Source organism: Vigna unguiculata, chromosome 7 (genome assembly GCF_037176805.1).
Source record: "Vigna unguiculata cultivar grain cowpea cultivar isolate G323 ecotype 2 chromosome 7, ASM3717680v1, whole genome shotgun sequence".
NCBI lineage: Eukaryota > Viridiplantae > Streptophyta > Magnoliopsida > Fabales > Fabaceae > Vigna > Vigna unguiculata.
Genome location: NC_140798.1, coordinates 47104790 through 47127299, shown reverse-complemented (window position 1 = coordinate 47127299; position 22510 = coordinate 47104790). Strand labels below are relative to the sequence as shown.

The 22510-nt window shown below is 33.1% G+C and overlaps 3 protein-coding genes across 11 annotated transcripts; all 3 read right to left on the bottom strand.

The window, feature by feature from the left end:
• Window positions 1–375: 375 nt before the first annotated feature.
• CNX3 (cofactor of nitrate reductase and xanthine dehydrogenase 3) lies at window positions 376–3044 on the bottom strand. Of its 5 annotated transcripts, none has more exons than XM_028078944.2 (3): window positions 2880–3044; window positions 1513–1653; window positions 376–1201 (listed from the first exon to the last, which is right to left on the bottom strand). In XM_028078944.2, exons 2-3 carry the CDS (start codon window positions 1612–1614, stop codon window positions 617–619), a joined length of 687 nt encoding a protein of 228 aa, XP_027934745.2. In that variant the 5' UTR covers window positions 1615–1653; window positions 2880–3044; the 3' UTR covers window positions 376–616. The 5 variants fall into 5 exon arrangements, with proteins under 5 accessions (XP_027934745.2, XP_085531776.1, XP_027934747.2 ...); XM_085675650.1 differs by lacking the exon at window positions 2880–3044 and adding an exon at window positions 2710–2873; XM_028078946.2 differs by lacking the exon at window positions 2880–3044 and adding an exon at window positions 2786–2867.
• A 779-nt stretch (window positions 3045–3823) lies between these two features.
• Window positions 3824–7701, bottom strand: LOC114191004 (Nucleotidylyl transferase superfamily protein). The gene is made up of 5 exons (XM_028080123.2): window positions 7417–7701; window positions 6581–6633; window positions 5965–6100; window positions 4715–4890; window positions 3824–4551 (listed from the first exon to the last, which is right to left on the bottom strand). The coding sequence occupies exons 1-5, from the start codon at window positions 7659–7661 to the stop codon at window positions 4037–4039; spliced, it is 1125 nt and encodes a 374-aa protein (XP_027935924.2). The 5' UTR covers window positions 7662–7701; the 3' UTR covers window positions 3824–4036.
• Window positions 7702–9043: 1342 nt separating this feature from the next.
• LOC114191003 (myosin-1-like) lies at window positions 9044–20522 on the bottom strand. Of its 5 annotated transcripts, none has more exons than XM_028080119.2 (25): window positions 20269–20519; window positions 19630–19944; window positions 19134–19530; window positions 18553–18654; window positions 18340–18483; window positions 18108–18258; window positions 17981–18008; window positions 16726–16891; window positions 16558–16621; window positions 16406–16419; window positions 16243–16327; window positions 15994–16097; window positions 15716–15854; window positions 14915–15033; window positions 14548–14700; window positions 14339–14428; window positions 13655–13732; window positions 12944–13102; window positions 12371–12577; window positions 11665–11870; window positions 11411–11546; window positions 10417–10546; window positions 10191–10337; window positions 10017–10084; window positions 9044–9906 (listed from the first exon to the last, which is right to left on the bottom strand). In XM_028080119.2, the coding sequence occupies exons 3-25, from the start codon at window positions 19512–19514 to the stop codon at window positions 9247–9249; spliced, it is 3531 nt and encodes a 1176-aa protein (XP_027935920.2). In that variant the 5' UTR covers window positions 19515–19530; window positions 19630–19944; window positions 20269–20519; the 3' UTR covers window positions 9044–9246. The 5 variants fall into 5 exon arrangements, with proteins under 5 accessions (XP_027935920.2, XP_027935922.2, XP_027935923.2 ...); XM_028080121.2 differs by having other exon boundaries at window positions 19134–19527; XM_028080122.2 differs by having other exon boundaries at window positions 19630–19941.
• Window positions 20523–22510: the final 1988 nt, after the last annotated feature.

Below are 22510 nucleotides of genomic sequence, written 5' to 3'. Positions count from 1 at the left end.
TATTTCTCTCTGTTGTTTTTTCTTTCTTAGTTGTATAATTAGTTTTACAGAAAACATTTCCTTAAAATAAATATCACATATTACTTCAATTTTATTATTTAGCAAGTTAATAGGATAGTATGAATTAGTCTATTATTTTACCTCAATACTCAAACTTAAATTCAATTAAATTAAAAAAAAAAAATCATAGCATTCAACCCACAAACTTAGAATAAATTATTTTCCTTTCACCTTATAGGTGATTTCTCTTTTCAACCTCAACCTCAACCCCTGTCAATCAGTACAATGCTTGAGAGTGAAAATTAGAGCATACCAAGTTCATTCTTTCCTACTTTTATTAAACTATTTTATCCCATCTAAATAACCCCTTAATAGTTTCTCACACCAATCATAAATTATAATTATATTAAATCTAAAGTAAAGACATTTGAACCGAAACCTAGACCACTTACAAAATTTGACAATGTAAGCTGAGTAATTGAAATGTACTCAAAGAAAGCTATCCCCAAAATTCATGCATCCCATAACAGGAAACCATGTACAGCGTTATGCTGGTGAAGAAAACTATATGAAGAATAATAGCATTTTCGCATTGTTTGCAATGCATATTAAACCATCATTGTGTCCACCAGTACTCTCCACTTTTTCCACCAGATTTATGCTTAAGTCTTATATCTGTTATAGCTATATCTTTTGAAGCAGCCTTACACATATCATACACTGTTAAGCCTGCAATAGACACTGCTGTCATCGCTTCCATCTCAACCCCGGTTTTACCTGTTGATGCAGCTTCCCCTTCTATTGTTACACTGAAATCCTCGTGATTCAATCTCAAATCCACTTGCACATGTGAAAGGTTTATGTTATGGCACAAAGGAATAAGATTGCTAGTTTGCTTTGCTGCAGTTATGCCGGCAATTTTTGCCACGGTAAGCACATCTCCTTTCCCCATTTGATTGGCCACGACTAAATCAAACACCTTCTTCCCAAGAATTACCTTGCATACAGCAGTGGCTTTTCTTTTACTACTTTCTTTTGGAGACACGTCTACCATTTGAGCTTCCCCTGATTTACCGGTGTGAGTCAATTCAAAAGAACTTTCACTTATGTTTGGAGATGGCAGTTCGGTTTCATTCTTCAAATTGTTTGCAGAGCTAGCTAGTCCATTTGCAGGAGGAACACCAAATACCGATTCCATTTCCTGAAATACAATAAGCAATTTACATGGATCACATTAATTCCACCAACATTTCTGTGTACTGTTGGAGCAAAACCTTCATAGCAGATATTAATTAGTAAAATAGAAATCATAAAAATTAGGTTAGATTTTAATGACTTCACCGCTTCTTAATACAATGTTGAGCAAGTGAACTTAAACTCTTTGCATTGTGCTGGACCGTTAGGTCAATGAGTTATCTGTAGTTATTAAGACATCTTATGTAGGTGCTTGTGCCAAAAACAGAAAATACACTGAATTTAATTCTAGAAGAATGCAGCAAAGAAAAACTTTACCTTGTTGAGTTCCTGAATAGCACTTTCATAGCCATGGTTAACAGAGGAGCTGAACATTCGCCTTGACTGTGGACATGCAGCAACAATTCTTCGAAGCAGCATCTTACACAGATCCTGATACTACTGCTATTTACTATAAAGCTGCAAAAAAGAAAAAATAATTAAAGCATGTTTGTTAATAGGGATACAAAACAAAGGAATGCCATCAATTATAATTTAGTGGAATTGCTAACAGCCTAGGGTGAGTTCTACTCTAGCACTGACTTTCCTACTTAGGTTGAAGATTTGGCAATAAGAGACTAGCAAGAAAATTATGACAATATAAGCCCATACATAAATTTGGTTGGAAAGGTTCGTTCAAATCTTCACGTTTCAACTTGTTAAGGGAGATATCGTGCTTTGGTAATTTCTGCAATGAATTCATGATGCACTACTTATTAATTATCTGCTGTAATGAACAAGTCTCCGAAAATTCTCGGAACATCAAAATCTCCACACTATTTTTACACTTCGGATTTTTTAGGGAAGAAAGATAGGTAGGGTATATTCAAATATGTTTTTCTTCGTCTAAAAAAATAATATGTAAGAAAGATGAATGACTTTATGTGTAAATATCATTACTTTTGAAATTAGTTCTTGCAATTGCAATCTATTTTTGCATTAAAGTTGAAATGCCACAAAAGTAAACTTCTCCCTTTCGTCGTAAAAAAGCAGAAACAAGTAGAAGTTAAGACTCACCAAGAATTCAGGCAAAAGAATTCAAAATATGAGGGAAGTTCAAATTTCTTCAAATAAAAAGTCTTGTTACTTGAATCCACAGTTTCAGACAAAAAGATCATTAATCAGCCCTTGTACTTTTCAATTCCACACACTGAAATTTCTACACTAGATGAAAAATAAAAAATCTGACTTGAGCGATTATACAATATACATACCGGCAACAAAGTGAAAGTTGAAAATTCCAAAAATTCATCACACAATTCGTTAAAGAAACACAGCTTCACCTACCTCAGTGGGCAAACTTCAACTCCGATTATTGGAAGTAAGAACTCAAAGGAACACACTTTTACTTGATTAGTTACTAAAACATATAGTAGCAATGGAACAACAAACGGGATACAATAGTAATTGTAATACATCACAGAGCAAGCAAAAGACCAAAATATAGAAATGGCTTTGTTAGAATTTAATACATACTAAACGTTTTGCATCTTTCTTTAGCCTATTTGTTTTGCAAAGAATCAGTGTATGATTATGATCGAACCAGATTAACCTCGTTTCGTAATTCATCAATAGAACGATGCAAAAAACTGCATTTTGAAAAATTTAGACGATAGGGAGTGGAAGTGGACGAAAACGAAACCCACCTGCGACAATCGATTGAGGTCACCAATGTTCACGAATCGCGTTTCTAGAGAAGCAAGCACCACACGACGTCGTTTCGAGAGATTCTTGAAATTTTAGGGTGAACATGTTAACTCCTGAATATTTTATTTCCCAAAAATCGCAAATCTCAGCGTAGTTTTTAGTTACAGATTATAATGCTCCACTCTGATTAAATAAATACTAAATTTTGTTACGATAAATAAATACAAACTTAATTAAGGATTTACTGAATAAGTGCGCATAAATTGTTTAAAATATTTCTATCGAAATTATTTTTACAAAACAAATATTTTATAAGCATGTTAATAGTCGGATTTTTTTCAGTGCAATAACACATGATAAAAGAAATTGTTATAAAATAAATTTAAGTAAACTGCAAGTAATTTTTTTCCTGGCGTATGTAAAACTATTAACATAACTTGCATCATGAAATTACACGATGAGAGTTAATTTCATACCGGTGAAGTTAAGTAACTTTTCAAAAAAAAAAAATTGAAGTATAAAAGTGAAATTAATTTCAATAATTTCTAAAATATTTATATATTTTAACAAAATAATATATTTTTTATTTATTTTTAGTCTAACACTGTATTTTTTTGGGTTGTTCATACCAATATACCTATCTTGTCAGTGAGGCCTAATGAGGACTCAAACTTCCACCATGTCAAAAAGTTCGGATTTTCTATTGATTTTTTTTCTGTTATTTGTTAAATATTAAAACTACATTATGTTAATATTTTAAATATTTTTTTAATATATTTTAAAATGTTAAAATTAATGATAATCAATGTATTATGGAGATACAGTAAAAAAATAACACTAAAAAAAATCCAATAAAAAATCCAAATTTCATGCGCAACTAATTTGAAAGAGTATAGCAACATAATAGTTATCTGTCAGACTAATCTCTAAAATTAACTCTTAATTTCCTCAAATAAGAGATTGAGCAAAATCAATTGAGTTTTACCGAATCACTTTGTTGGTAGAAGGGAAGAAAGGTACATTATGTATGTATAAAAATCATATCTCTAATTCAGAAGACTGAGGGATGTTTCATCTGGGCACTTTGAGGGACGTATAAAAATCATCTCTAATTCAGAAGACTGTGAATTTGAATAGAAATAATTTCTAAACTGAATCAGGTGCAGGAATCGCCAAATTCAATATGCAAGAACTGCAAATTTTGAGAACCAAAATTATCACTCAGACCTCCGTAATCTGTTTCTATATGCACAAACTTGCTGTCAATAACTACTCTACACTGCACAACATTTTCCTGATCAAGCAAAAGTGAACACTTCTCATACAAACCTTCCTTTGGTGCTAGATTCAATGTGCATGATCTAGGAGCAGATATCTTATGCTGCTCACAACTGAATCTTTCTTGGTCAGTGGCCATTAATATGAGACGGTGTGGCCTACCCAAAAGCTCTGACACATACCTCACGTCCCCGACAGAAAGGGCTTCCCGAACACGTGTGGACGACACCTGTCCCTTCTCTTTCGAGTTAGTGACAGAGTTCATGTCTGCAGAGCAACGATTCTTGTCCATCACAGATTTGATTATGTAAGCTTCCATTCCATACTCTTCACAAAGCTTTACTAACTCCAATGCATCACCAGCGGCTTTGTACCCAAACCGGTAGTTCTCACCTACCAGAAGTTCCAGAAGCCAACGTAGAACAAACATTGGTAACAGAATAAACCACGTTAATGTTGATGTCATGTCATAAATGCAGATGCAAGTAAATTATGATATAGTAATGTGAAAGGTGTTTGTAAATGTTGACAGTAAATTATGGAGCTACTTATTTACCAGCAACAACTCCTCGAACCCTGAGCTCTTGCGATAACTTTTCAACAAATTGTCGTGGACTGAGATGTCGCACACTTGAGAATTCAACCTGAAACTCTTCTGGGACTGTGTTACAGCAATGAGGAACCCAAGAAGAAAGAACTCGCTTCCGGTCACATTTGGCAACTATAGGAGCCCTGCTTGGGGAAAACATGAGTTAGAAGTTTATATATTTAATAAGATTATGCCAAGAATTATTTAGACCACCATAGCAAAATAATGCATCCTTCATACATATAATCACCAAAAAGAACTCAAAAATAAAGAACAAACATACTGTGAATGTTTTTAAATAATAATCATGATTGTCTTCCTTAAAGGGAATTGCAAATGCTATATTCATTTCCAAGTCTCTCTACCCAGTGTGTTGAAAACCCCATTTCGACTAAAGATATAACCAGTTTCATGAATGGCAACAGTAAAATGCCAATGCCATAGCACCAGGCATAGCTCAATATCCGGCTTCATCCCAGTTTGCAGTCATTTTTCTATCATTCATTATTCAAACAGATGAAAAGCAGAATGATTATTAATCTGACACCCAAAATAACAAAGGAAGGCTCACAAATCACTTTAATACTATGTCTGTTCATGATCTGTGTGTTATTCCAATCTATGATTCGTATGCAACAATAAAATGAGGTACGCTGACATGAGTTCAGTAAAGCATGAGCATTGATTCCATTTCCTAACAGCTTATGCATTAGAGGTAACGCCAACGGGTATCATTGCTCATGAAGCTCCCACCTAGTGCGGTTGGATAAGATGTACACAGTCCTACCTACCCCCACAATTGAATAGACTTTTTCCAGGACTGAACCTGTGACCTCCAAGTCACAGGGTATGAACCTTAACATTGTGACAAGGATTGTTTGAAGGGTCATCAAGGGCACAGTACCCCTCATTAAATGGGGTCTTGGGAGGGTAGATGTACACAATTTTACCCCTGTAAGTGGATAGGTTGTTTTCAGGATTCAAACAGTGACCTCTGGGTCCTAAGGTGACAACCTTACCTTTGTGCCAATGCTAAATTTAAATCCATACAGGAAACTTTCCTATACTTGTAAATTTAATACAAATCATTCTTTAATCAACTAGCCAAAAGTATAAGATTACAATATATGAATGCAAGTGTCAAGCACATTTTGCACCCAAATAAACAAATAAAGTAAAACTTTAAATTGTCTTAATATCAACATGTTATGTCATACCTAGGCTCCCAACCAAGTACTTTATCCATGCCAACAAATGATAAAAGAAATGGAGGTCCAGCCTTTGATGCTTGAATTGCGAGTTCACGATGACCTATGTGCAGAGCATCAAACTTTCCCAATGCTACAATTCCACCTGTTAATGATTGAGAATCAATAATAGTACATAAACATATATGCCAACTTCCAAAATGAAAACTTTGTTTTCTGCATGTTCTTCACTATTTCTCTCTACACAACTCAAGTCGACCTAATTATAGCAAGCAAATGACGAGAACTACAAACACAAAATAGTAAAAGAAGGATGACTTATTGAGCATAAATAGCCTAAAGAATAAAAAATGAACAACGTCAAGGAAGAAATATGATACTGAGCAAATGGAACTGAGAAGTCCAAAAGGGCATACTCCACAACTATAAGAAACTATTGACATGGTTAATCAAAGAACCAATTCTACAATATCATCAACCAATTTTTTTCTTTTCCCTTTTGGAAAAAGCATGTTATTCACCTCCAATCAATATGGATATTCTAAGAACACAATTTGCACATTACAGAGTTGGACATGCAAATGAAAAAAGGTCAAAGAGGCATCAGGTGGAAGAGATTAAAAACCTGCCACAGGAGATGTTCCATCAGAGAGAATTTCACGTTCATCTTCTTGTTGGCTTCACACAAGAAAAGGAATCAGATTCTTGACTAAAGAAGGATAAAAATTAATAGACATAAAAAAGCAGTATATCGGTTTATATGTTGTTCCATAATTTACATATGGATATTTTTTAACAGCTTTCATCTGAATTATTTACAGCCCGGAACGAGGAAGCTGTTAGAAACTCTCTCTCCCTCTTTCTCTCCTTGTGTAAGATAAAAATATTCAATGAATGATAAAGCATGAAACCCAGGTATGACTGGAAAAATCTCTCAATAAGAATCTAGAGAAGAAAAAAACAAAAAGAGTAATTTGAATTATATCTCCCCCTCGAGTTGAATTTCAAATAGTTCTATAGAAGTTCCTTCACCTGATTTCTCCAAAAGCACAAGTTAAGAAGTTAACTTTAACTTATGAAAGAAGTTCCATTCATTTTATCTTTTATTTAGTTTATTCAGAAGTCTATTCAAACACAACCTCAGTAATTTTATCACCAGGCATGCTTCCGGAAACTGATTTCTCCGACATGTAGATAGAAAAAAGAACTTCTAACGTTTAAATTTGGGGTAAATCAAAGGGACAACCTAGAATGCTAACTGAATACCCTACGAATTTTATAATTTATAACAAAAACATTTAAGTTTAACGCCAAAACTACCAACCTTTGAAAAATACACCGTTATTATTATTATTGTTATTATTATTATCTTTAGAGATGAACCAAGTAAAATTTCCATCAAAATACCAAGTACCAAGAAGGAAGAAAACAAAACCGATTTGATATAATGAAGAATTGAACCTGAAACAATCGAAAAGGAGAGGAATTTCTCCAGGGGGCTTTGAGGGGGTGCCAAAACATCGGAAATTTGACGGCACTCTGGTGTGCTTGTGAGTAATGGCGGTGTCCGGCCAACAAGGTTTGAGGGGCCGTGGGGACGAAAGGTGGAAAGTTTGAAAAGTACAGTAAGTGAGTGTGAAGTGAAAATGGAGGTCGCAGTCTCGAAAATGGTGGGAAATAGCACGAGAGACGCTACCACCCAACATTGCGTTCTTCCACTGCCAGCACCGTCGGTGGTTGTTTGTTAAGTGGGAAGAGATAATGGGCTATGAGGACAAATGGGTCGGGTCGGGAACTTGGCTCGTATTACGACCCGAATTTCTTCTTCACAAAACAATATCATGTTTATTTATTTACATATTCCAATTTTTCCAGAAATAAAAAACAAAAGAAAATGGTTACCTATTATATGAATTGGATTGTATTCATGTACATTTTCGAAAACCTTATACAAGAAAATATATATATTTTAGTTTTCGAATTTACAAATTGTGACTGTTGAAAACTATTTTAATTAATTTTTAGTTACAGATTAAATACAGGCGCGTATGTGTATATAATTTTTTTAAAATATGTATGATATTATATTAGGCGCGTATGTGTATATAATTTTTTTAAAATATGTATGATATTATATTAGTAATGGATAATATTGTAATGTTATTAAATTAATAAATAAAATAAAATTATATTTATAAAATATAAAGTAAAATGTATGAAGAAAATATAAAAAAATAATTGTTGATGAATAGAAAAAAGAAAAAAAAGATAAGGAAATAATTTTATAAAAATTTATAAGAGTAATCGTTAATTTTTAAAAATTTAATAAATAATTACACACTAAAGGACAAAATTGAATTTATGAAATATGAAAAAAATAGAAAATCTCTTTATATATAGTTATAGATATATTATCTTTTAAAATCGTCAACTTAGATTAACTCCACTTCATCTTATTTTATTGATAATTCATAAAAAATATCATTTCCTAAATTGATTTAAGTTCATTTTAAAATTATATTAAATTTTAAAATATAAATTTTTACATGCTGTATTAAATTGAAAAGCATACATAGTTTTCAGATAAATCACACCATTATGTTTTTCTGAATTTAATTTTAGCATATCATTTCATATCAAATAAATAAATAATATCGTATAATTCAAATAATTTATTTTTACAACTTTTAAATAATATCGCATAATTCAAATAATTTATTTTTACAACTTTTGTTTCTACCCAGTCGAACATTTCTAATACCTTGAAGTCATTTCGGTCTTCAATTTCTCCCAGACTCGTGATGACTGATCGTCCTAACAGCTCAAAATATATTTGCAGAAGACACTATGATTATTAAATTAGTATTTTTCCAAATACATGATATATTAAATGTTGTAACTATTGATCTCAACTATTTGACCCGGATCTTTTATTTATGCTACTCATAATAAACTTTTTATTTACCACAATTTTTTTTCTTCAATTGTCAGTATTGTAATTAAATCTGACTTAATTTAGAAATATCCATAGCCCGTGCAGCTATTTTTTCTACATGCAATTCACAAAGCATGAATCACAAGGGTCGTATTGAGTGCAGAAATTTCTCATAAATAAAAACGGCTAGCAACAGCTAACCTAATTACAGTAACCAGTAATTCATTGTGCTACTCCTATCTTATATTTCCTATTGTATTTTTCCTCATTATCGGATATATAGTTGGCAATGCAATGCCCTTCAAACAGTGCATAGACCAAACCCAAACCCCCATCAGAAAAAATAAATAAATAAATCAACTTATTCTGGTACTATTCCTTCTTCCCCACCAACTTTTCTTCACTTTCTCAATTGATCCATCTTCACTTCCAAGTTTATGTAAAATTACCTTTGTTTCACGTAGTCTTGCACCATAATCCTTTTTCCAAGCTTCAAACATCTGTTTTAACCTTCTAAGTTCTCTATCTGGGTTCAAACTTGCTTCAACTTGACCAGATTTTACCTCTACCAAGAACTTGGCATCGTCACCAAATACTTGACTCCTCTGCTCAAATTCTTCAGCCAAACGACTTATAACACTCAATCCAGCACTCATTGATCTTGCCCCGTTGCTTTCTTGACGACGGTGATTGGTTCCTACATCCCAGCTGAAATCTCTCTCGTCACTTGCGTTAACAGAAGCATCTGAATTTCTTTCAGATTCATCCAGAGCAAGGCTCTTCTTTGCAATAGAGAGACTAGATTGTAGGGATCTCATTTGCTTCTGCCATACTTCTTCCATGGACTTCATCTTTAACTCGTATTCAGACCACCTGTTCTCATACTGTTGAAGGCGTTGGTGAAGAATGTCATTTTCCTCTTCCTTCTCTCTCAGGGCAGCTTCTGCCTTAAGCACCCGGCGCTGTAGTTCAGCGAGGAAAGACGACTTTACAACAACTTCATCTGACTCATTAGTCTGTAGTAGAGATTCATGATTATAAGTGTCACAAAGATGAAAGTTTAACAACCAATCCATGACAACAACCCTTTTGAAATATAGTATAAGAACTTAGAAAAAGAAAATACCTTCGTGACTCCAGATTTTGTTAATACTATGCTTCCAGAGCATCTTCTGACTAACCAACCACGGATAACTGCAAAAGCCGTTTACACAAATGAAAACTTGTATAATAACCTTTAACACTAATTGAAAAGAAGAGTAACATATATGTATGCCATTTGAGAGCATAAAACTCTTACATGATTGTATGACAACCGCAGCTTCGTTAATACTTTTCATTCTGTTCCTTGCAAACACTGTTTTCATCCGCTTCTGTATAATAACAGCAGCCTTATGTCTATGAAGCAAACTTGCATATTCCTTTCTGCTTTTCTCTCCTCTAATAACTGCATGAAGGGATCTCCGTCAGTTACACTTCTCAAGGCATGTGAAAGGCTGAAACAAATAGATTAGGAAAAGAAATACATGATTGGAGAATGGTAATTCCTCTCCAAAGTTCCTTGCGGTAACACCGAGCTCGGTGACCCCTGAAGCAACTTTGCACACGTAAAATTCCATGCAGAGTACGATTTCTGGTATCCTCAAGCACTCCAATCTGCAATCGCGGTCAAGGCAGCGGTTTAAAGACAATACAAATGTAAATAAAATTTAAAATTAGAATTGGGGAATGAAAACTATTTCAACAGTTTAAATACATAATGCAAAAGTGTACTGAACACAAGAACCGAGTTGAATACACGGAACAGTTTATCATGCAAAATAAAAGGCAAATCATGCCAAAACAATTCCAAGCACGTACCTCAATCCAAAGACATAAAATAGGGGTAATAAAGTTTGATGTCAAGCTCTGATGATTAAACAAATTATTGACAAGTACAGGTATAATTGACAAAGAAATAAATAACTTATCTTAAATTTAAAAAAACCGATAGTGTCACAAAAAAGTGACTAGTCTAACAAATGAATAAATAACAAATGAAAGTTTCCATCAAGTATTTTAACAAGATAGTAAAAAAGCTTTCCATAGAGTAATCTAGTCAAGATACGTAATGGAAATTATTTCTGTCAATAAAATTACAAAGAGTGGGGTGAGAGTATCAGAATGAGGTTGTAAATATCATGAGCCCAATTTTATCACACGCAGTACATACTTCCATGTCTGAGAAAAAACACAATTCATAAAGGAAAGAACTGATTAGAACAAGTAGAAACCTTACTTCACTCAGATCCAAAATTACTAAAGTTTATTAAGTAAAAATTAGATGTTGAACACAATTTCTAAAAGTAAATGATGATAATACTTCCTTCACTAATTCATTCTTAAATTTATGTTAACAAAATAGTTAAAGCCATAAAATTGCCGGTGCTATATAAAGTCAATAAAATAACATTCATTGCCACCGGAACAATTTATATATGAGAACAATTTGTGGAAAAAATCTTATAAACATCTATTTACCTGCCCTGTTCGGAAGAATAGCTTTGTGTAGCCAACTTGAAACATCTCAGGCAAAATGTTGAACTGATGAAGAATAGCAACTGAGACACTAAGTGGATCCTGAGAGGCAACATTTTCAAGGAGAAGAAAACCATATCTGATTTACCGCTCCCAAGTCAGTAACAGAAAGGTTAGAGACTTGCAAAAAGCAAGGGGCTAGGGAAAGGGGCTAATTTGAAAGCATATTAATCACCATGGCTTCTTTCTTTCTATACCTTCTAGCAAACTTTTGGTGAGTCACTCTAGTTGGAAAGCCCGATCTTGATATTCGAACCACTTCCAGGACTCCACAACATCTCAACTGCTGAAGGACAAGGCTTTGCCCATATGATCCAGGTGATTGGAGGTTATTGGGCTTAATGCAGCGTATAAAATGTGGTGTAGTACTCTCTAGACGTTGCATCAATTGGAACAATTGTCCCTGGGTACCAATAGAAATAACCTCTAAATCAATTGAAGCATGATAAATATCCCAACCAATTTAAAAAACCTATGAATATTTAAGGTGTGTTTGGTAGGAATGGAATGGGTCAGGCAGAGAGTTGATAAAATAATATAAAAAATGAATGGCATTGCTTTCAATCAACTCCACCTCACTACTTCCATTTTCACTTTTACAAACCGCAATAGTAGAGTCGGTATGAGTACGATCCTGCTTTTGATCACTTAAACCAATTCATATTAAAATATGAAATGACTTGATGGTTTGTAACAATTTAAAGGCTAAGTCATAATTATCGTTAGGATCCTTAATATATTAGATGAGGCTGACCTTTTTCAAGCCTTAGACGTACTTTGAATGAAAATCATTTAATAGCATTAAAAACATATTAGGCCAGGAAAGCCAAAAGATTACTCTACCAAAGTAATAGAACATTTCAAGACATGCTTTTCAATAAAGTCATAATTAAGATTACATACCTTGAATTTTGTGGCAACACTTAGCTTTTGGGAATCTGCTCCACCTGACTTATGTAAGGGACCTACAACAGGCTTCTCAGACTGAGTAAGCATATGGGATGCAAATAACTTAGGAAGATGGCATTTGCTTGAAGATAGAAGTTGGATAGAATCTAAGTGCAATAGGTCCCTGTTCTTTTCCAGGAATCCAGATGTATCATAAGTGACCTGGGGAAGAACAAGTGATACTAGTCAGGTATGATGAGCAAACTGAAATTAGTGGGAAATAACCTTTTGTTATCAAGAAAAATGATAGTATGTGGGAAGAACAAAAATATCGACAAGGAAAGTTATTCAAAATTATGGTTAGTAGTAGGGTTAGGAAATAATGCGTGGATTCAAATATAGTGCAATTGTGTGTCTTTCTAGCCATAAAACTTACTCCCATGCACAATATAAAACCCACACCAGAATGTCAAAATGGATGTCATTACAATGTAAATCTTAGACACGTTCATCTTACGGACCATACAAGCACTTTGCATAAACAGGTAGAATCAATAGAATATTGCATGAAAATGACCAGATTAATACCTCCCCTGCATAATGACGCACAGTAAAGGCTTTTTCGCGTTCTCCTTTGAAGCATGAATTGGAATTCAAATGCTGCTTAAGCTTGTTAGCAAACGTTAAATCTGTGCCATTGGGGAAAGTTGACTCTTCGTCTAACAGGGATAGTAGTCCCAATGGTTTCTGCAAATGTCAGAAGCTAAGTTTAAGACAATAGAATTTCCAACTTCTAATTAGACCTAGTATTTCTTTTTTCCCACATCGGAGAAAAGAAAAATATTAGCCGCAAATTTATTCACTGACCATTCACCACAATATCAGCGCCTTATGTCAGAGAAATAGGACAAAACATCTCAAATTAACCATGTAATACTACAAATGACAGTAATAGTTGGACTTGGATCAACATTGAAATAATTTAAATATCAGTAAGGAAATCCGAATAACATAATTCACTCCAAAATTCCAACGGTTTCGCTTCAGTTTTATGAGGAGAAAAAAGACAAAGACGCAGCACTTTCAACAAAGTTAGAACAGAACATCTATGACAAAATGATACCCCCAAAATATTGAGTTTAACAGCAGAAAATTACATGGAACATATAAGCACTGCATATGTCCCACTCAAGAAGCATATTAGCTAAGTTTCCCTATTTCCATTCCCTTTATATTCTGATAATAAATATACTAAAGATTACACAGAAAAGGTCAAAGTGGGGCACGGGAACACTGTACCTTTTCAAACAGATTAAGGCAATCTTGGTTGTCTTCAAATTCCACTTTAGCCCAATCAATGCCATCTTGGATATATTCCTGGCACAAAATTGTAAACAAGGCATGAGTAAATGTTTAATTATAAGAGGCAGCATAGCTTCTTTATTCATTTTATAAGAAGGCATGTGGTATGTTCAACTTTCATTCTATGGCAATCAACTTAAATGGGGTCTTGTTTAAACATCAGATTTCCAAAACTACATCTATATATGAATAAATTTAGATTGGTATCCATCTATTTCTACCACCACAAATGGGAAAAAGTTGTAGTAGCTTAGTTGAGTTACATGGTCCTGAAAAAGGAGATATGGAGGGACTTTGCTGACATGAACCCATTAAGTAATTAGGGGAAGATTGATATCCAACTATTTTCCACCACCATAGGGAAATAGTAGTAGCCTAGTAGGTTGTGTCAGAGAGTGCGGTTCTGTTAGATCAGTATGGAGTGCGGACTCAATTAGTGTAAATGATCAGGGAACAATTATGAGAGCTAAGAGTTCAAAATAAAAATGTCGTGGATTTTATATTCACATTTTAATGGGGCCTTGCAGATTTGAATGAGATTTTTCCATTTGCCTGATAAAATTCTATGCACCATTTCTTCATCCATTGTCAAGTAACAGTCAGTTTATATGTGGCGCATACCTCCTGTTCCAGCTTGAATAAATGACGATTGAAATGTTGCTGTAATCTTTCATTTGCATAATTTATGCAGAACTGCTCAAAACTGTTCCTCTGCATGCATAAAATCCACAGCATTGAACGGAGCAAACATTGCAAAACAAAAATTAAACAGGATAAGGATCGTGAAATGGATATATTATATAAAAAGGTTGTCATATAATATAACATACATTGAATGACTCAAAGCCATAAATATCAAGAATGCTGATTGATCTGCCAGTTCGTCTCTTGCCAACCTCAAGGGATTTATTTATTTGCTCAACCAACCAATCAAACAAACATGCATATATTGACTTCGCCAAAGCATCTCTCGCATCAATAGCCTACATGAAAAGAAAAACAACAATCATTCATATGTTCATCACCAACCAACATATCTTGAACATTCGCTTGCAATAATAAACTAAATAAATTGCATATAGGCTGATTGAGAAATTCAATTTAAATCTATATACCCAACATCTTCCCGATGAGAAGTTGCACTTTTTCCAACCATAGTTGTAGACAAAGGTAAATGTTAGCACTGTAGTCATTTACCTGAGAGAGCGTCAACTTCTGGACAATATTATCATTACCAACTTTCATTTTGCGAGTTGAAAAAGTCAACTTCAGGTCTTCAATTTCACATCCAATCAACTTGGCAACGGTGAACAGACCTACAACAAGTCGAGAAAAAGAATTCATTTTTAATTGAGGTATTAATTTCATATAATGCATATCATCTAAATAAGGTCAAAACTTATATGCATCAGAAATTAGGTATCAATAATAAACTATGTAAACAGTTATTATACGCTGAAGCAAATCAACAAACAAACTCAAAACACATTTTCTTTTACTAGGGTCTTTTCACAAAAAAAAAAAAAAGAAAGTAAAATGCCAACTGCTCCACTCTACAATATACTGAGTGAAGCCAAAAGTTTCAGAGACACCCCAAACCCAAAATCTTGCACCAGACAGACGCTATTTGACAACCAGTAAGTTTTATATTGAACATACTATTCAAAAAGAAGTTCTGGAATTGTGGCAGCTAATTCATGTTAAAACCAATGCATTTGCAAAAGCTTGATAGGGGCAACTACGCAATATGATTTCGAAAGGTACGTCAGAGTAGATACTATTCATAACCAAATAATTAAGTTATTATCCGTATTAAGATTGAAATTTAATATGATCTTGTTTATCTATATTTGTACAAGACTGCAATTAAGCAAATATAATGTTATATTAATGAAAAATCGATGCAAAGTTTCTAAGCACTCTGTAAACTGCAACCTATCAAGCACAAAAAATTCTATTCTTTAAATTCAATTAGAAGAGATTCTGGAAAATGCTTACCCTCATCCTCAACAGCTTCAACGTGATTTTCATTATCGACCACAGTAAATGATATGTTTCCTAACCATAATACTGCAGCAAGCATTGCAAATACATTCTCCTGATCTTCCTTGCTAATGTGGACAATATCCAGAGCTTCCTGGAAATTGACAATAGCATAAAAAAACTCATGTATGCCAAGCTATTTTTTCAGACTTTAACCACAAGTCAAGATGGAAACTGTAAAAAATCATATATAAACCAATGTCGATACATATATAAGTAAATAATGTGTATACCTTGACTATGCGAAATTCTTCAGCATCATCTACGCCGCTAATTGAATAACAATTGCTCTGCCTCAGATATTTATATTCTTCCGCATTTAGTAGATTTAGCTTTTCTGAGTTATAAAATAAAACATCAAAGACGCTATTTAAAGAGAAATTCCACACTCTTCTAGGCCACCCTCAAATAAGAATTGTAACAATAACCCATCTATGTAACAAATATATTAGCAGATACAGAAGCTAAAATAATTGACTTACCCCTAAGAGATGAGGGTGCTCCAGCACATAGCTGATAAAATATATGATATGACCTTTCCCCTTCATTGCATTGGACTACTCTGGACTGTTCACACAATAAAACAAGGGTCAACAACATAAAATGGAGGAATTGGAATGAATACTAGCTCAAAAGAGTGAATACCTTTTCCAGCAAAACTGTTTATGGTATGGTCAACGGGCCAAGCGAGAAGCATCACATCGATTCAATACAGAGTTGCAAATGTTAACATAATAATTAGATACTTAAAAGAGGAAGAAAAGACAAACTTTCAATTACATAGTGTGTAAACATACATGTTTGAATATTTGCACCAGATATTTTTCCAGTTTCACTGAAATGAATCTCAATGAGCTTTCCCTGTGACATTCAATCAAATTAAGAGATTTCAGCACCAAATTTTAGAAGATCAAAAACCTAATGAATCAACCAAAAGAATCAATATAATAAATTGGAAATCTTACAAAACGACTCGAGTTGTCATTTCTTAATGTTTTTCCATTACCAAAGGCTTCTAGTATTGGATTAGTCTTTAATATCTCGTTCTCTATTCCACTTCCACCACCAAGGGCAGCCAAGTATTGCATTGCTATTTTTGCTGTCTCGGTCTTTCCAGCTCCACTCTCACCACTGAATAGGTAGATAAAGGAATTATTACATGTTTTAAGTCAAAGTCAACTAAGGGCACACGAGGTTTAGGAAACCAGGTTGATCACCACATTATGCTGAAAACATTGGGCAACAAAAAGAAACTTTTATTCCAATCAATGGAAAATGAGACGATCATCCTTAAAGTATATGAGTCTCACCCAGCTAAAGTTCCTCTTTTATATGAATATTAACGCATCAAGGATGATAGATTGACATGGAATAACTAAAAAAGAATACCATGAAGGGCTACAAGGGAGACCTAATACCAAATAAAATTACACAAAGCAAGCAATTAAATGACAAAACAAATTCATCCATCTAGACACTTGAAAGTTGAAATTTTTAAGAAAACAAACAACTGTTATGTCTATATCAAAATAAATATCAAACCAAATTAACGAACAATATGGAATATGCATTTCTCTTTAGTTTTTTATTTTTCTAGAGAACGACAGCAACTTTCATATTATTTCATATGGTTAGATAAATTTTTCAGGGAGCTAAACAGAAAAAATGAACCAAAGGTAAAAAATATTTCCAGCTTAAGAAATAAAAACATGTGACAACTAAAGTTGCTACAAATCCTTTGAAGACCTTCAACAAGCCGAATTGTTATTGGTTAATCATTCATATACTGAATATTTCTACCAATAACTCCTTTTTAGTAGTTTTTTTTCCTAAATTTATTTTAAGTCCTGATGCAGCACTTGATCACAAATGCCAAATGAAATAAATGACTTATCTCTATCCAATGATATTCTGAGTAACTCTCATACAATGAAAATACTAACTAAGATCATCAGAAACAAAGTGTAGACAATAACAAATAACGTAAGTCTTTAGTCAAAATGATGGATAAAGGGCCCCACATGTGAGCCTTGTACACTGGACAATCTTTAAACGTAAGAGGAGAACGAAAAACTGAAGACTAATATTCAAGTAATACATGCACAAATTGAAACTGAAAACAAAACTTAGATTGAAGCATCTGTTAAAGAAGCAATAAACACCAAATAGTTTTCGATAACTAGTCGCTCGGAAAAATAGAATTAATCAAGAAATACTGACCTTATAATTATGGATTGATTCACTTCATCTGTAAGCAAAGCAATACAAGGTTATAGCTCAAAATGAATGGAAACAGCTTAACTTTTTGAAACTTCATCCAAATATAAAAAAATAAGGAAAAAGTTACCTCGTATCATTTCTCGGATGGCTGTGTCGGTAATTGCGTATACATGAGGGCTTTCGATTGCCTTACACTTGTAGGCTTCAATATAGTCATTACCATACAAAGGAACTTTCTTAAAGGGATTTACAGCAACCAAAACGGGCCCAGCTTTCGTCTGAATTAAATAGTTATGCACTTAAAGATGTTATGGTTTGGAAAATAAATGAAGAGAGAAAATTAAGAGATATAAGCTTACATAGATCATATCTTGGTTGTATCTATATTGAAGGTTGAATAAAACTGCTGGTTCATTTAAATAACTAAGCTGCATGAGGTCATCCACTCCATCAAGAATGTCGGGATTAGCTGGCACCAAATTATCCTCTTTCACCTTTAAAACCTATAATGGGGTGGAGTGTCAGACCAAAAAGAAGCGAACACTCTAGAGAAATAATGTTGCTTATCTTACTTTCCCATCAGGCAGTGAAATGATAGATTCAGCTCCGGAAGTTGTTATTATCTTTACCAGCTCCCAATCCCCATTTGGTAGTTGAAGCCATGACTGAAGCTTCTGAAATAATGAGCTTCAAAAGTAAGACAGAGAAGCAACAAATTTAAACTATCCATTAATGGGAGATCAAACAAACTCAATAAAGAAAGGACCGATTCCCTTTAATATTAAATTATCTTCGTTTGAAAATTTTCAAACATATTATCAAAGCAACGAGGAGTGCATTCTATTCCCAGCTGAGTATATCCACAGTCATCCATATTAAATTGTAAGAAAATGAATCAATTCCTTTAACATTCTTATCTTCGTTTGAAAATTTTCAAACATATTATCAAAGCAACGACGAGTGCATTCTATTCCCAGCTGAGCATATCCACAATCATCCATATTAAATTGAAAGAAAATGAATCAATTCCCTTAACATTCTTCCAGAAAAATCAAGCTATTTGTCCAACTGAATAAGTAAGTAGCATGTACTATAATAAACTGATTTCAAAACACAGCAGCAGAGGAAACCAGAAATCCAAGGCCAACATTACCTTTTTTGAACCATAAGAATTTGTATCATTCCACCTGTTTTCCCTGGAGGATGTCAAAATTGATGGCAGGGGCAACGTAACGGATGCTGAGTCTTCATCTGCATTAGATGGTCGGTCTTTTAATGATCTACCTTTTCCACCATACGGCGAATCCTCATCAAAAAGATCCATGCCACCAACTCGGCCTCGAACTTCCTTAGAAACCTCCCCTACTAGTGCACCATTCTCAAAACCATTTGGTCCAATCGGATTGGTGCGTCTAAATTTAACATCTCCATGTTTTTCCACAAGCAGAGGGTTTGGATTGTTGGCAAACTTGAACTCAGAGGGCAATGACTTGATGGAGTGGAAGGCAGGCAGGACACTGGATGTCTGAGACATCTTCCCTTATAGACTTCTGCCATGAACAAAAAAGGTTACCATCGGCAATTGCAAATTGCGAAAAAGCAAAAAGTGGTAACATTTTTTCGAAAACAAAAAAGCTAACTTTCCATACAATGGGCCTTTCAAACTTTAAACAAGGCCCCCAATGAATGACTTAATCAGGATAACATAATGGAGGGGACCCTAGCTCCACATAGACACTCTAATCTCCACTCCCCCAATCCATTGCTCCAGGCTTTAAAGTCCTCATCAAATCGACACGTTCAACCGCATTCCAAGCTGTAAAATTCAAAATCATGAACCTAACACATCCACGCCCCCACTCAGCTAATCCAATGGACCCAAGCTTAATCAACTTCCCTCAAGGTTGAAAACGTCTTCCACCTTCAATCTTGCCTTTCTTTTTCTTTTTTTCTTTTTTAAACTACTACAACATCCACACACAAACAGATCTTATGTTATACACTTCTAGTTCAAACATAAATATCTGAAACAGTAAAAAAAAAAAAACATAAACACTGAAAACCTGAAAAACAAAAAGATAAACATCAACTAACTCGAAATGCCTCACTTAGAAACTAAAATTCAAGATGACGACGACAAAAAATAAATTCAAACAAGAATCCTCATTTTCTTCAGTTATCCTCGTAGTACGTGCCGCGAAACAGAAACAGAGTCAAAGAACGGTGAAAACAGAAACACGCACGAAATCACGAACTCGTTCAGATTTTCGTGAAGCGGATCCACTAACCTTAGAGAACTTCGGGAGAAGACTGAGTGAGATGAAGATCTTGCAGAAGAGAGATAATGTCAGAGAAATAGTTGAGCATTGAGCGATTCAGAACTCAGAAAGACTGAGAGAAGAAGAAAAAGAAGAGAGAAATGGCAATGTGTTCGCGGAAGAGTCTGAGCCTCAGAAGGCCGCGTTTGGTTTGGTTCCTGGCGCAACGAACGTATGGAGAAGAAGAGAAGATGAATTTGAAAGAAACAGCTTTTTTGGCTTTGCTTTTTCGAACTCCCTACTTAGCATAATAATCACACAAATTTTTAAAACGATTAAAAATAAGGAGGGAGTTTTTTTTAAAACCTTTTTTTTTATTTTATGGTTTAATTCCTGGTCCCGAACGACCTATTCAATTCTTTTCTGTTTCTTACAACACTTTAAAATTTAAATTTAAATTATTTGTTGCACCTGCGCGTTTTTCCTTGCCAACCGAATTTGAAGAGAAATTTCTGTCAGTACAATATTTTCGCTGGAGTTTGTGAATTGACGAAACTACCCCTTTCAGGTGGCGGCTTCGAGGTTAATAATTAGGAAAAAGTATTTTAGACGTGAATTCGTAATTTTTTAATTTTTCACTTAATTAACTTCCAATATAATAAAAAGTAGAATGCATGTTAGTTTTTTTTTTTAACTTATTGAATATCCAAAAACGTTTATATTTTTTAAGTAAGTATTTTTTTATTAATTGAATGACGTAGTTATTATTTCATTGTATCATTTTAATCACTTGTTTCCGCACATTGAATGATGATATCATTATCCTTTTATGATTTTCACATTATTATTTATTACTATAAAAAAATGTCAATCATCACTATAATTAATGTATTTAATAAAAATAATGATTTTATATATTAATCACAATATCATCCATATCAATTATGTAATCTCACATTTTTTTAATAAAAGTTAAACAAAGTAACAAATAAAATAAGAGTTATTCAATTAACGTCAAAATTCAATAACAAATGCTTAATTGTAAAATATAAACATAAAAATTTTAAATATTCAAAAATAAAATAACAAGCGTTCAATACTTAATTTAAAATACTAAATTTATCAGCACTCGAATCTTAAGTAAGTATTTTTTTTTCCCATATTATAGATTTTGAATTTGTAAAAAGAAATAAAAAAATTTTGGTACATTTTTTTATATTAAAATTAACCCATAAATAGTTTGTTGTAAAGTCTTACATCATTAATTTGTTTCCTTTAAAGGTAGGTTGTTTGGTGGCTAAACAATTTATTTCGACGTTGCTATCAATTATCAATAAAGTAATTAGAGAAAAGATAGATCACAAAAATGACTTAGAGCATAAGTCACGTGAAAATTATTTTGCTAAATGTGACATAAACTTTGATATATAAATGTTAAAATCTTCATTTCATATCATGCTTTCTCCAACAAGCTATAACTCATGTTCAAATACAATGTGTGATGACAATGCATAATCTTCATGGATGCTACTTTTAAATATGCAGTGTACGTGGCCTTTATTTCAATAGTAATTTGCAAAGGTACCACCACTTTACATTTATAATATTTAGGTGTATGAGTTCTCACATCACATGACAACAATAAAATATTACCTTCAATCTTTTTAAATATGAGAAAAAAAAAACAAAATTAATGTGCGTAAAAAAAAACTATATTCAGAATTTAACTAAGACACATTGCCAAGGCTAAATATTCCACATTCTCGTTCCATAGTATATGTGTAGAGTGACAAATGAATGCATTTAATATAGTGTAGATTAAATAAAGTCCATATACTATAAAAGTTTGAGTTTTAAGAATTGAAAATAACTTCAATGAAGTTTTAATACAATAAAAAAAAACCTTTATTTTGATCCATCATAGTATAAATTATATATATATATATATATATACGTGTTATAAATGGATTAATTATGATTTTAATCTATAAATAAAGTTGAAATTTATTTTGATCTTAAACTTTGATATATTTTAATTTTAGATTTAAAATTATATATATATATATATATATATATATATATATATATATGTATATATATATATATATGTATATATATATATATATATATATATATATAATATTCTTAATTCAACAACGTTAATCTCTTTTTATATATTAAATAATATTTTAAGCTAACATTTGAACTGAAACATGTGTAAAATGGATTTAGGATTCAATCATCAGCTTAACACGTCTTTTAATATAAAAAA

Bases quoted from the DNA above. Each gene is read 5' to 3' on its own strand.
- CNX3 (XM_028078944.2), bottom strand. From the start codon at position 1,614: ATGCTGCTTCGAAGAATTGTTGCTGCATGTCCACAGTCAAGGCGAATG. The intron at 1,202-1,512 runs GTAAAGTTTTTC...ATTGTATTTCAG, and splicing joins CTATTCAGGAACTCAACAAG to GAAATGGAATCGGTATTTGG.
- LOC114191004 (XM_028080123.2), bottom strand. From the start codon at position 7,661: ATGTTGGGTGGTAGCGTCTCTCGTGCTATTTCCCACCATTTTCGAGAC. The intron at 4,891-5,964 runs GTATGACATAAC...TTCCCCAAGCAG, and splicing joins GTACTTGGTTGGGAGCCTAG to GGCTCCTATAGTTGCCAAAT. The intron at 4,552-4,714 runs GTAAATAAGTAG...AACTTCTGGTAG, and splicing joins GGTTCGAGGAGTTGTTGCTG to GTGAGAACTACCGGTTTGGG.
- LOC114191003 (XM_028080120.2), bottom strand. From the start codon at position 19,514: ATGTCTCAGACATCCAGTGTCCTGCCTGCCTTCCACTCCATCAAGTCA. The intron at 16,892-17,980 runs GTCAGTATTTCT...CTACCTATTCAG, and splicing joins AATCAATCCATAATTATAAG to TGGTGAGAGTGGAGCTGGAA. The intron at 11,547-11,664 runs GTATAGAAAGAA...GCGGTAAATCAG, and splicing joins CACCAAAAGTTTGCTAGAAG to ATATGGTTTTCTTCTCCTTG.